The following is a 13,420-nucleotide window of genomic DNA, read 5'->3' on the forward strand; positions in this document are numbered from 1 at the left end:
GTCATACAGATGATGTGATTTTTATTTTAAAGTAGCTGATTACCCAGCGTTGCCTGGGTATTTATTTATCCCAATCCTGTATTAGGATTTTCCCTCTTACCAGAGGCAGCCCTCTTGTGGAGTATTGTGAAGCCATTACCATGGCAACTCCATTGTGTTGCACAGTAGAAGCCATTTTAAGGCAGTACAGTAGATGCCATTTTAAAGCCTAACAGGCTGTATCTTAACAGAACACATACCCTACTCCAGGGGAAGGTTACTGCAAAATCCCCATTTCCTCCCAATCAGCTGGGACTCGGGAGGCAGAGAATAGATGGGGGCGGGGCCAGTCAGAATTTTTACTACCGGTTCTCCGAACTACTCAAAATTTCCGCTACCGGTTCTCCAGAACTGGCCAGAACCGGCTGAAACCCACCTCTGCAGCGTATGTCCAGCCGCTGCCGTACCTGCTGATGGCAATGTCCTCTTTGCTGTCCGAAATGGCCCAACGGGGGGCATGTGGCTACTGTGGCAGGCCATCGGGCCTGGTCAGCTGGGTGGCGCAGGTTTGGCAGGCAACGCTGTGGCTATTTGGTGTCATCAGATGTGGGGCCACATCTGTGGGGCTTGTCACTCCCGCTGCATCCACCCCCCCGCCAGGTATGACAAGCCCCAGCCCGGGGCTCAACAACTGCAGTGATTTGCTTAACAGCCAGGGCCTTAAAAAGTTGGGAAAATTAAGCCTGACTGACTTAACAACATCCTTACTTGGCAATGGAAATTCTGGTGCCAATTGCGTTGTAAGTCGAGGACTGTCTGTACTGCATGAAGTTATACAGTAGATCAATTCAAGAATAAACTTCAGCATGTTGAGAGAATGAAAAAAATGACTTATGACATGACACAGGCCAGTTCCTGGAGCAATGCCAGATGATATGATAAAAATTCTCAATGTTATCATGAATTGTTGTTTCATGATTATTTTATACTTATGCCTCCCATTTCCTCCACAGATGGTTCTTTAGAGGATAAATTAGCAAGAGTGGAGTCCTTTACCTTCTTTATAAATCTGCTCAAGTCATTCGTCTTCCAGTTACCAGAAGGGGAGAACAAAACCAGCGAACAACCTAGGATTGGGTTGACAACGTGTCCTCATTCTTATAAAATCTGTGCTGTTCCTCACCGCAAGACATCCTAAATTCTAATGATCAATAACACACGCCGATTTTACAATCGCTTTTCCCCCACTGTGAGGCTCAATCTCAACTCGCTCAATTCAATCTTGAGTAGAAATTCACATAATGAATCGCCTCTTTGACGGATTGGATCGCTGAGTCTGTGATGATTGCCTGACACATTCTTCCTTGTTTGACATTACTAACTGAACGTACAATATTTATAATAATAATAATAATAATAAAAATAATAACAGATTTGGAAGGGACTTGGAGGCCTTCTAGTTCAACCCCCTACCCAGGCAGGAAACCCTACACCATTTCAGAGAAATGGCTATCCAACATTTTTTTTTTAAATTTCCAGTATTGGAGCATTTACAACTTCTGCAGGCAAGTTGTTCCACTTATTAATTGTTCTAACTGTCAGGAAATTTCTCCTTAGTTCTAAGTTGCTTCTTTCCTTGATTAATTTCCACCCATTGCTTCTTGTCCTGCCTTCAGATACTTTGGAGAATAGTTTGACTTTCTCTTCTTTGTGGCAACCCCTGAGATATTGGAACACTGCTATCATGTCTCCCCTAGTCCTTCTTTTTATTAAACTGGACATACTCAGTTCCTGCAACTGTTCTTCGTATGTTTTAGCCTCCAGTCCCCTGATCCTCTTTGTTGCTCTTCTCTGCACTCTTTCTAGAGTCTCAGCATCTTTTTTACATCACGGCGACCAAAACTGAATGCAGTATTCCAAGTGTGGCCTTACCAAGGCATTATAAAGTGTCACTAACACTTCACGTGATCTTGATTCTATCCCTCTATGCACTGCAAAGACCCTATTTGAGTCTTTGCAGTGCATAGCACTTTTGGATTATGTGCCATGAAGTCATTTTTAACTCGAGTGACCGTAAATATAGATTTTCTCCATGATAATGTATCCCTAGTCTGTTCTTTCAGGTATCCACTGGTGCACTCATTGTATTATAATACATAACAATAAATTATCTTCGTGTCTTTGAAAAAAATCTTGAGGGTGTTTATTAAATAAAGTAGCATTTGGAATATGGTACATTCTCTTTTACAAGTTGATTATTAGATCACATTGAGTGTTACATGTTAAGAGCAATCTGTTGTGACCCAGGCCCAAATAGGTAGTAATAAACTTAGTCTGTGGAAAAACAAACTTTATTCGAACAGCTGGGAATTACTTCATTCCCAGCGTCGTTCAATTCAAAGTAAAACGAATGCCTCCCAACACAAATTCCTCAGTTATCTCACAAACCTTAGTCTAATTAGGCAAACTGCCAAAGGCCCTTCCTGGCAAAGATCCAGAAGCCACAAAAACAAAGACGTACACGAAGAAGAAGACGGGAGCAGAAGACGCAGCTACAACGTTGTTTTCTGGCAAAGCTGAAACACTGGTGCTGGTCTGTTTTAAGCCTTGTGGGAGGGGCCAATCATCTCTTGGCCCTACTCCCGAGTTGTCCTCTCTGCTTGAGCTGCTCTTGCCTTCTGGCAGCTCTTCTCATGCGTGCATCAAGAACACGCTCCTCCTGTTCCTCTGCCTCACTACTATCAGGCTCTGGAGGCTCTGGAGTCCGCACCTCACTTCCCGATGGCCCTGGCCTCACCTCAGCCTCATCGCTGTCCGACTCCGTTGCCAGCTCCGTAGGCTGCTGGCGGACCACAACACAATCTATTATTCCAAAAATGTCTATGCCATGCACACCAGGAAAATGTAAACGTGCATTGTATTTTGGTCATGAGGAGAAAAGCTGAATAGCTTTTGTCAGTTTAATAGAATCCCAGAGATAAGGTCTAAATACAGGTTTGTAAAACGAAAACAGGCACTGCAAGTGAGGAACAGTCCATCCTCATTTCTAGATCTTTTAATTTCTGGAAAGTGAGACACTACAAGACATTTTCTTCCGCTGACCCTAATAAATTGAAATAATCCTGGTTGTAGCAGGCACCAGGGCCTCTGGTGGCTCAGACTGCTAAGACAGTCTGTTATTAACAGCAACTGCTTGCAATTACTGCAGGTTCAAGCCCCACCAGGCCCAAGGTTGACTCAGCCTTCCATCCTTTATAAGGTAGGTAAAATGAGGACCCAGATTGTTGGGGGCAATAAGATGACTTTGTATATAATATACAAATGGATGAAGACTATTGCTTGACATAGTGTAAGCCGCCCTGAGTCTTCGGAGAAGGGCGGGATATAAATGCAAATAAAAAAAAAACCAGTAAGTTGTCTTGCAAAAAAATTCTATGAGCATAAGGCATTCAGTTGAGTGGTGAAATTCATTTTTTTTACTACCGGTTCTGTGGGCGTGGCTTGGTGTGGCTTGGTGGGTGTGGCTTGGTGGGCCTGGCAGGGGAAGGAGACTACAAAATCCCTATTTCTTCCCCACTCCTGGGGGAAGGATATTGCAAAATATCCATTCCCACCCCACTATGGGGCCAGCCAGAGGTGGTATTTGCCAGTTCTCTGAACTACTCAAAATTTCCGCTACCGGTTTTCCAGAACCTATCAGAACCTGCTGAATAGCACCCCTGATTCAAGTACAAAGGGCTTTAGAGGTCAAAACCATCTCTTCAGATTACATCCAGAAAATAAGTGGCAGTCACTGCAGGGCCTGTTGGATAGGTACAGTTAGCACACAGGCCAGTGTTTTAGACTAGCTGCAATTTAAGTGGCTTGTAAAGGCAGCCAATGTAAAATGTATTTTGAGTCATTATCCCGAAATTTAAGAAAGGCTCTGGGTTGGATGCTTTATAAATTAGCAAGCATACTTTACCAAGACGATCTGCAAAAAAAATGCTTCTCTTTTCTCTTTGAAAGACATACGATTAAAAAGGGCAGTTTTAAGAAATGTTACCGTTTGTTCTGGGTGACGCCAAGGGAAGAAATGCATTACAAACTGAAAAAAAGATACTAAGGGTAAATTGAAATGAATATGTTTTATTGGCATCCGAAAGGAAACAAAGGCAAAACTAAACAAGCTTACTTAGCACATTGTTCAGCCACAACTTCCAGATCTTTTGGTGATCTGGTTAAGTATATTATGCAATAGGTTAAAGATGTGTAGAGTAAATGGAGGCGGAAGCTCAAATTAAGAGAATAGGCATATAGGAAGCATTTAACCATTGAATGTGTTGTCGTGCCCCCTCCCCCTCCCCCTCCGACAACCGGGTCTAGGAAGTCCATATCAGGCGTGGCAACGAAGCCTCTGCAGCTTTGCCAAATTCCTCCGAGGTGTTGTGTCAGCCAGAGTGTTGTGTCTGCGTCCCCTGAGCCGGGCCCCCTGCCACAAATGACTTGGAAAGTGAGGGGGAAGGGCCATCAGGACTTACCTCGGGAGCACTGGCTTCCCTGGCTCAGCTACAGGAGCCAGAGGCAGGCCAGGTGGAGGAGATAACGAGGCCTCCGTCCCCTGACTCTTTCCCCCCAGGCCACACCTCCAGACCCGGCTGATGGCAATCAGGCCTGGCTGGACCCTAGGTTTCGTAGGCAGGAGAGGCGGGAACAACAGAAGCAGGGGTGGGGCAGGCCTAGGAAGTGCTGAGTCATGGAGCCACACCACACAGGATATAAAAGCAGCAAGGGCTGCTATATTTCTTTGTAGCAAGCAAATCAACTGCTTAACTAGAGCTGAAGTACTGTTTGTTCCAGGTTGACTCATCAAGAGAGATAACAGAGACACTTGGCAGACGCTTGCTAGTTTACTGCCAGAGCTGATAGTAATTAAGTCATCGCTCGGACTGAGGCGAGGGGGACAGAACACAGAGATGGTATTTGCCGGTTGTCCAAACTATTCTAAATTTCCGCTACTGGTTCTCCGAACTGCTCAAAATTTCCGCTACCAGTTCTCTGGAACCTATCAGAACCTGCTGGATTTCCCCCCTGCTATGGGGGTCCTGTCGTGACTGTAACTTTGAAACTGGGTTAAAAAATAGCTTTGGGAGTTGGGGCGGGAGGTCTGTTGAAACTCTGAACATTTGTTAAGTGACCATAAGTTGAGGACTACCTGTTTTTTGCTTTTCCTTCTATGTTGGAGTACTGGAATGCATCCTGACCACGTTTCTCACCTTTGGAATGTGGTATCCCCTCATCTTCATGTCCTTTTTACTTTGCCTGGGGACCCCAAATAGCAAGGCATACTTTACACGCTGCATTTCATGAATGACAGCTTTGGTGTAGGGCAGCTGTTTCCGATCCTGATAGGAAATTGACCGCGAGAAGCCAAACACGTCTTCAATCTCCTTCTGGACTTTCTCTAGGAAAAAAAAAATATGGGACTAGAAGGTTCATTTTCAGTATTGTGGTTCACTATTTCCTAATATATTTCCTAATATTAATCCTCAGCTAATCCTACTATAGAATAGCTTTTTACGGCATTAAATGTAATTCCGTTCTCTTTTTGAGTGTCATGAAGGAGTACTGATTAAAAATGCATTTTCGCGGCAATGATTAGATCAGGTCCGAATTAATGCAAATTGTTGATTTACTTCAAAGATTCCGTTGAATCTCCTTTGGTCAAGTCAGTTGTCAGAATTCAGTCCCAACATCTGACTCAGTTAAAAAACAAAACCAAACCCAATAACTGTCTTGAAAATATTCACAACCAAATTTTCGCACAGCCCTCTTGTGTCGATTCTCATACTCTAATTTGTTCTTCTACATGCAAGCTAGGTTAAGAACCAGTACCAAACCTGAAAATCCTGGTGGGTTTTTACATTTAAAGCGTGTTAAATATTTTAGCTCTGTATTGGTTTCTACTTTTTGCTCACCACTCAGAATTGTATTGAGGATAGGAAAGAAGGCTCTATTAGAATATAGAATAGAATAACAGAGTTGGAAGGGACCTTGGAGGTCTTCTAGTCCAACCCCCTGCCCAGGCAGGAAACCCTAAACCATTTCAGACAAATGGTTATCCAACATCTTCTTAAAACTTTCCAATGTTGGAGCATTCACAACTTCTGGAGGCAAGTTGTTCCACTTATTAATTGTTCTAACTGTCAGGAAATTCCTCCTTAGTTCTAGGTTGCTTCTCTCCTTGGTTAGAATAGAATAGAATAGAATAACAGAGTTGGAAGAGACCTTGGAGGTCTTCTAGTCCAACCCTCTGCTTAGACAGGACACCCTACACCACTTCAGGCAGATGGTTATCCAACATCTTCTTAAAAACTTCCAGTGTTGGAGCATTCCCAACTTCTGGAGGCTGGTTGATTCCACTGGTTGATTGTTCTAACTGTCAGGAAATTTCTCCTTAGTTCTAAGTTGCTTCTCTCCTTGATTAGTTTCCACCCCTCTCCCCTCTCCACCCGTCCAATCCTGCTAAATTCGTAGTTTGTGATTATAGGTTCAAAAATCCAGCTATGAAATTAGTATGAAGAACAGATTCAGTTTAACAATATATATAAGCATGAAATAACCATATGAATTGGATACAACCAAAGGGAACATTAGGACAGGAACGGTAGGCACGCTGGTGCTCTTATGCATGCCCCTTACAGACCTCTTAGGAATGGGGTGAGGTCAACAGTAGACAGTACTACTATCTAACCACTGATATCTAACCATTGATACCTCAATTAATTTTAAATGATTCCTGTGTGTTTTAGATCCTGACAGTGGCCCTGGTTCTTACTGTCCAGATTTCTCTCACCTTGGATATCAGGATGGCTTGCCAATAGGATCAGTGCCCACTTCATAGATACAAAGGATGTGTCTGTTCCAGCAGCAAAAAAAAATCATAAACACATTGAGACAGGTTTTCTTCATTGTAGGTAGAGTTGGGGTCATTCTTACTCTGAAGTTTGAAATGCGAAAGCGACATTTACAATCAATTCTTGTGGCTCAACAGGCTAATGCAGTCTGTTATTAACACAGCTGCCTGCAATTACAATTACTGCAGGTTCGAGTCCCACCAGGCCCAAGGTTGACTCAGCCTTCCATCCTTTATAAGGGAGGTAAAATGAGGACCCAGATTGTTGGGGGGGCAATAAGTTGACTTTGTATATAAATATACAAATAGGATGAGACTATTGCCTTACACAATGTAAGCCACCCTGAGTCTTCGGAGAAGGGCGGGATATAAATGCAAATTAAAAAAAAAATTCTATGCAGCTTTTCGGTGGTTATTTTTGCTTCCGTGTCGCAAATCATGAGAATAAATATGTATAGGTAAATCAATGCAGGAGAGTAATAATTATAGCGGTAGATTTATACTTAGTAAGACTCTGGGTTAAAGTAGGCCTGTTGTGTCTTGTCCGCTCTCACAGCAGCCGGGGCTTTCTTATCTGCTCCCGAACACGGAGGAATGTATGCCTCCCGGCCCCAGTCCTGGCTCCATGCCCAGACAAGCTGAAGAGGAGGGGGCACCTCCCGGCCCCAGCCCTGGCTCCATGCCCAAGCAGGCTGCAGAGGAGGGAGCACCCCCCGGCCCCAGCCCTGGCTCCATGCCCAGGCAAATGGAGCAGCTAGACCCCTCCCCCTCCTCCACAGCATGTGAGCCTGAGGAAAGTTTATTTCCAACAGCTGCTGATTGGAGTGACCCTCGCATCAGAAGACTGGATAGGTGGAGGCAACAGAAGGAAGGGAGGGGCAGGCCTGGATAAGTGCTGAGTCATGGAGCCACACCCCATGGCCTATATAAAGGATCTGCCTTCTGGCAGTCTCTGAGTCAGGCAAAGTCGAACTTATCTTGCTGAAGTCACTTTCTGGTCTCCTGCCTGCTCTGAGGACTTTGCTAGGACTTTGGGCAGAGCTGCAGAGGCAAGCCTGATTTGGATTTCCCTGACCCGGCCGTCAGCGGAGGAGTGGGACACGACAAGGCCAGATCAAAGAGAAGTTTGGCTTTGGAAGAACGTTAATGAATATTGTTTTAGTTTATAGTTGGTTACTTCAGTAAATGTCTGCCTGCGTCACTACTGTGTACTATTACAGTGAATCACAAAAATTAACACCAATGTTACCTGCATGTATTCTCATTTAGAGATATGTCCCTCTGGAGCAGGGGTGTCAAACTCAGGTGCACCTGTGCCTGCTTCATCAGTGTCTCCCCGTTGAGTGACCAAGCTAGTTAGCTGCACACCCAGAAACCTGATGCTGCTAACCACCTCCACAGGTGACTCATTAAGATACAGTAACAAGTACCTCTCTTGTTTCCTTGCCCATGTAAAAAGGTAAAGGTTCCCCTCACACATATGTGCTAGTCGTTCCCGACTCTTGAGGGCGGTGCTCATCTTCGTTTCAAAGCCGAAGAGCCAGCGTTATCCAAACACGTCTCCATGGTCATGTGGCCGCCATGACTCAACACCAAAGGCGCACGGAATGCTGTTACTTTCCCACCAAAGGTGGTTCCTATTTTTCTATTTGCATTTTTTACATGCTTTCGAACTGCTAGGTTGGCAGAAGCTGGGACAAGTTACGGGAGCTCACCCCGTTCCGCGGCACTCAGGATTCGAACCGCTGAACTGCCGACCTTTCGATCGACAAGCTCAGCGTCTTACCTACTGAATCACTGTATCCCTTTCCTTGTCCATGTATTGAAACTGCAATAAACTCCTACCTTCTCCATCTCAAGAAGATAGTAATCAATGAAATCTTGTGGCTCTTGGAGAGAGCCAAATTCCTTGTGTTTCTGTATTTCGTGGTTTGCAAAGGAAAGGATCCAGGCTGCAGAAGCCAGGGCTTTCTTGTGAGGGCCTGGGAGGTAGTTCATCAATGGGGGGAACAAATCATACACCTAACAGAAAAAGAAGAGGAAAAGTTACTTATTTCCCACCACAATTATTAATATAATAATATTATATAGAGCATACAAAACATTTGCCGGACCAATTCGTGAATACAGCTCATCTGTCTGGAACCCACACTGCATATTGGACATAAATACAATTGAGAGAGTCCAGAGATATCTCATAAGAAGAGTCCTCCACTCCTCTGCTTGCAATAAAATGCCACCAGACTCCAAATGTTGGGCTTAGACAACTTAGAATTATGCCGACTTCAGTCTGACCTAAGATTAGGTCCCTACATAAAATTATCTACCACAATGTCCTACCTGGCAATGACTATTTCAGCTTCAACCACAAAAATACACGAGCGAATGATAGATACAAACTCAAGGTAAACTGCTCCAAACTTGATTGCAGAAAATATGACTTCAGCAACAGAGTGGTCAATGCCTGGAACGCACTACCTGACTCTGTAGTTTCTTCCCCAAACCCCCAAAACTTTAAGCTTAAACTGTCTACTGTTGACCTCACCCCATCTCTAAGAGTCCTTCGGGAGAAGGGCGGTATACAAATTTAAATAATAAATAAATAAATAAATAAATAAGAGGTCTGTAAGGGGCATGCATAAGTGCACATGCGTGCCTACCGTCCAGTGATGGGATTCAAATAATTTAGTTTTTTCCCGAAGGCCATCACTCTGCTAAACAAATAATTCCCTCAACACTGTCAGACTATTTACTGAATCTGCACTACTATTAATCGTTTCATAGTTCCCATCACCAATCTCTTTCCACTTATGACTGTATGACTATAACTTGTTGCTGGCAATCCTTATGATTTATATTGATATATTGATCATCAATTGTGTGGTAAATGTTGTACCTTGATGAACGTATCTTTTCTTTTATGTACACTGAGAGCATATGCACCAAGACAAATTCCTTGTGTGTCCAATCACACTTGGCCAATAAAATTCTATTCTATTCTATTCTATTCTATTAACAACCGGTTCTCTGCCTTAGTGATTTTTTCCAACAACCAGTTCACCAAACTGCTCAGAAAGTTAACAACCGGTTCTCCCGAAGTGGTACGAACTGGCTGAATCCCACCACTGCTACCGTTCCTGTCCTAATATTCCTTTTTTACTTACTCTTTTCATATATCCAGATTATGTTTATACTTTTACCTGTTATCTTATATATGATTGACAAATAAATAAATAAAAATAAACAAACAATTAGAGAAGACTCTCAGCAGCTGACAGTAACAGACAGCACTTACACTAATCAAACAAAAAAAACATATTATAAACAGATTAAAACATGGTAAACAATACATAGTAGTGTCAGACTTTAAAAACCCTCAAGACTTACTTGGGGGCATATACACATACTGGGGAGAAGAGCAGTGGTGGGATTCAAATAATTTAACAACCGGTTCTCTGCCCTAATGATTTCTTCCAACAACCAGTTTGCCAAATTACTCTGAAAGTTAACAACCGGTTCTCCCGAAGTGGTGCGAACTGGCTGAATCCCACCACTGGAGAAGAGTACATTAGATGATTTGTAAGGCTTTCTCCATGCCTTACATGCCTCCATGAAAATACTGGTGAAAATATAGATTTGGGGGGTGGGGAGTTTTGTCCCTCTTGTAGAGAAAATGACTCACCATATGACTCACCATATGAAAAAAGCTACCGTGACTTTCACAATAATTTCAAGGGCTTGAATTAACTTCTGGAAGTTCTCATCTTCAAGAGCAAACTGACGTCCAAAACTCAAAACACACATGACATTAGAAACTGCATTTAGCACTGAACTTGAAGGGTCAAATGGCTGTCCTGCAAATGAAGATATTTTATAACGGACGTTTAGGGAACAGAACTTCTAAGGGGAAGAAGGAAAAGAATTTGGAACTAATTGTTTAAGAAATAGAAAAACCAAATCAAATACCCAGGTTTTTATTCGAAATGCTCAGAATGGAAAAGATTTCTGCAGATAGGGGACTCTAACCATTGTCATTATCACAATTAACATACCTTTTGTTTGTCTAAAGACATCTACCAACGTCTGAGCAACGTCTTCTGTTCGATGCTCAATGCTTTTCTGCCCCGGGCCCAGCTTCCACAGAGAAGTGATGCCAAGGTGTTGCTGCTATTTCCAGGTGTGGCCATTGGAAAGAATAATTCCTGTGGGCACTAGCAGAAAATAAGTTATTCCCAGGGGTGAAATGCTCCCGGTTTGGACCGGATCGCCCAATCCGGTAGCAATGGCAGTGGGTGGGTTCAGAGAACTGGTAGCAAAAATCCCTGCCCCACCCCGCATGCCCAGCTGAGCTGCGCGATCATCAGAGGTTTTTTTTTTTACTTTTCCTTCCCCTGAAAAAATGCTTTTAAAAGTAAAAAAAGAAGCCTCTGATGATCACGCGGCTCAGCTGGGATCGTTTGAACCTTTTAAAAGCATTTTTTTCTACAATTACTTCAGCTGAAGAGGCTATTTAAAAAGTGCTTTTAAAAGACTCCAGCTCAGTGCCTGATCATCAGAGGCTTTTAAAAGCATTTTTTTCTACAATTACTTCAGCTGAAGAGGCTATTTAAAAAGTGCTTTTAAAAGACTCCAGCTGAGTGCCTGATCATCAGAGGCTTTTAAAAGCATTTTTTACAACCTCTTCAGCCAAAGAGGTTGTAGAAAAAATGCTTTTAAAAGTAAAAAAAAAAAGTTGGCCACCCAGTCACATTATCGCCCCCCACCAAGCCACGCCCGCAGAACCGGTAGTAACAAATTTTACATTTCACCCCTGCTTTAAATCATTTTGTTTATTTTGTCTTACCCCATATTGTGGTAATATTATGAATAATATTACCACAAATTATAATAGTGTGATGGTTATTGAGATATGATTCCTTACAATCTGCACCTACCTTTTCCTTTTCCTAAAGCAGTCAAGAAAGGATCGTCTGGCCAATCAGAGAATTCTTCTGAGAACCTGGTCATTTCTTCTTTCACAGCTTTGAATCCAGACAGCACTATCTCATGGTAAGGTCCGAGCCACATGGAGTATATATTTTCATATCGTTTTACATGCTGCCAAGTGAATCAAAGATGAGAAATATTACAATCAAATAAAACAGGGTATTTGGAGCTAATATGCTACCATAGGGACGCGGTGGCTCAGGGGCTAGGATGTTGAGCTTGTTGATCGAAAGGTTGGCAGCTCAGCGGTTCGAAACCCTAGTGCTGCTGTGTAACGGGGTGAGCTCCTGTTACTTGTCCCAGCTTCTGCCAACCTAGCAGTTCGAAAGCACGTAAAAATGCTAGTAGAAAAAATAGGGACCACCTTTGGTGGGAAGGGAACAGCGTTCCGTGTGCCTTTGGAGTTGAGTCATGCCGGCCACATGACCACGGAGACGTCTTCGGACAGCGCTGGCTCTTCGGCTTTGAAACGGAGATGAGCACCGCCCCCTAGAGTCGGCAACGACTACCACGTATGTGCGAGGGGAACCTTTACTTTTACCTATGCTACCAACAGTTTTCTTAAATCCTGAATTATACAATTCTCTGCCCCTTAGAATTCTTTTCTCTCTCTCTAAGATTCCTGCAAAGACCTTCTCTATCTACTTTTTAAAATTCTCCTGGGATGTTCTTTTCTCTATGTTTCTGCTTAAAATCCACCATCTCTTACAATGGTGAAATGTAAAATTTGTTAATCCCGGTTCTGTGGGTGTGGCTTGGTGGTGGTGGGTGTAAAGTGATTGGGTGGGCGGGGCCAACTTTTTAAAAAAACTTTTAAAAGCGTTAAAGAGATTGTAAAAAAATGCTTTTAAAAGGCTCCTCTGACGATCCCAGCTGAGTTGCCTCATTGCCAGAGGCTTTTGTTTTCTTTTAAAACCATTTTTTTGCCTTTAAAAGAAAAAAAAAGCCTCTGACAATCGGGCAACTCAGCTGAGATCGTCAGAGGTTTTTAAAAGCATTTTTTCTACAACCTTTTTGACCGAAGAGGTTGTACAAAAAATGCTTTTAAAAGGCTCCTCTGATGATCCCAGCTGAGTTGCCTGATCATCAGAGGCTTTTTTTTTTTACTTTTAAAAGCATTTTTTCGGACTGGGCAGGGGATGGAATGTATCTGCCCTCGGTGTGGAAGGGATTGCCGCTCTCGAATTGGCCTTTTTAGCCACACTAGATGCTGTTTCCAGAGCACGATACCATAGTCTTTTGAGACTGAAGGATGCCAGTAGAATAGAAAAGTATTGGGCCATAACTCAAAGCACAATATCACAAAGGATGGCTAGGTGCTACTCAAGCCACCTGACCTCTATGGGGTTTAAGGATGCTTCAGAATTGGGCAATTGTTCCTGGTAGAGCTTTAGCATGGATCGTTTCCAGATGTGGTCATGGGTTAGGCAGCTGGATTGTTGACCTCATTTTTAAATAGGTACTTCTCGACACCCACAGCTCTCTACCTATAATTTGCTGCTCGGATTTAGGATGCCTTTCTATCAAGAACATCTACTTCAGAATGCAGTACAACAGCCC

The 13,420-nt window shown here is 43.1% G+C and overlaps 1 protein-coding gene and 1 pseudogene across 2 annotated transcripts in view; one reads left to right on the forward strand and one right to left on the reverse strand.

Annotated features, from left to right (window-relative positions):
- Positions 1-2,032, forward strand: part of LOC131200997 (cytochrome P450 2J2-like) — a 39,797-nt gene extending 37,765 nt beyond the window's left edge. For both annotated transcript variants that reach the window (XM_058188470.1, XM_058188471.1), the window contains exon 9: positions 993-2,032. In XM_058188470.1, coding sequence (XP_058044453.1) covers positions 993-1,177 — 185 coding nt within the window. In that variant the 3' untranslated portion in view covers positions 1,178-2,032. The remainder of the gene's footprint in view (positions 1-992) is intronic.
- Positions 2,033-3,838: 1,806 nt separating this feature from the next.
- LOC131201339 (cytochrome P450 2J5-like) lies at positions 3,839-13,257 on the reverse strand (annotated as a pseudogene).
- Positions 13,258-13,420: the final 163 nt, after the last annotated feature.

The sequence above is a fragment of the Ahaetulla prasina genome, chromosome 6 (genome assembly GCF_028640845.1).
Source record: "Ahaetulla prasina isolate Xishuangbanna chromosome 6, ASM2864084v1, whole genome shotgun sequence".
Taxonomy (NCBI): Eukaryota; Metazoa; Chordata; class Lepidosauria; order Squamata; family Colubridae; genus Ahaetulla; species Ahaetulla prasina.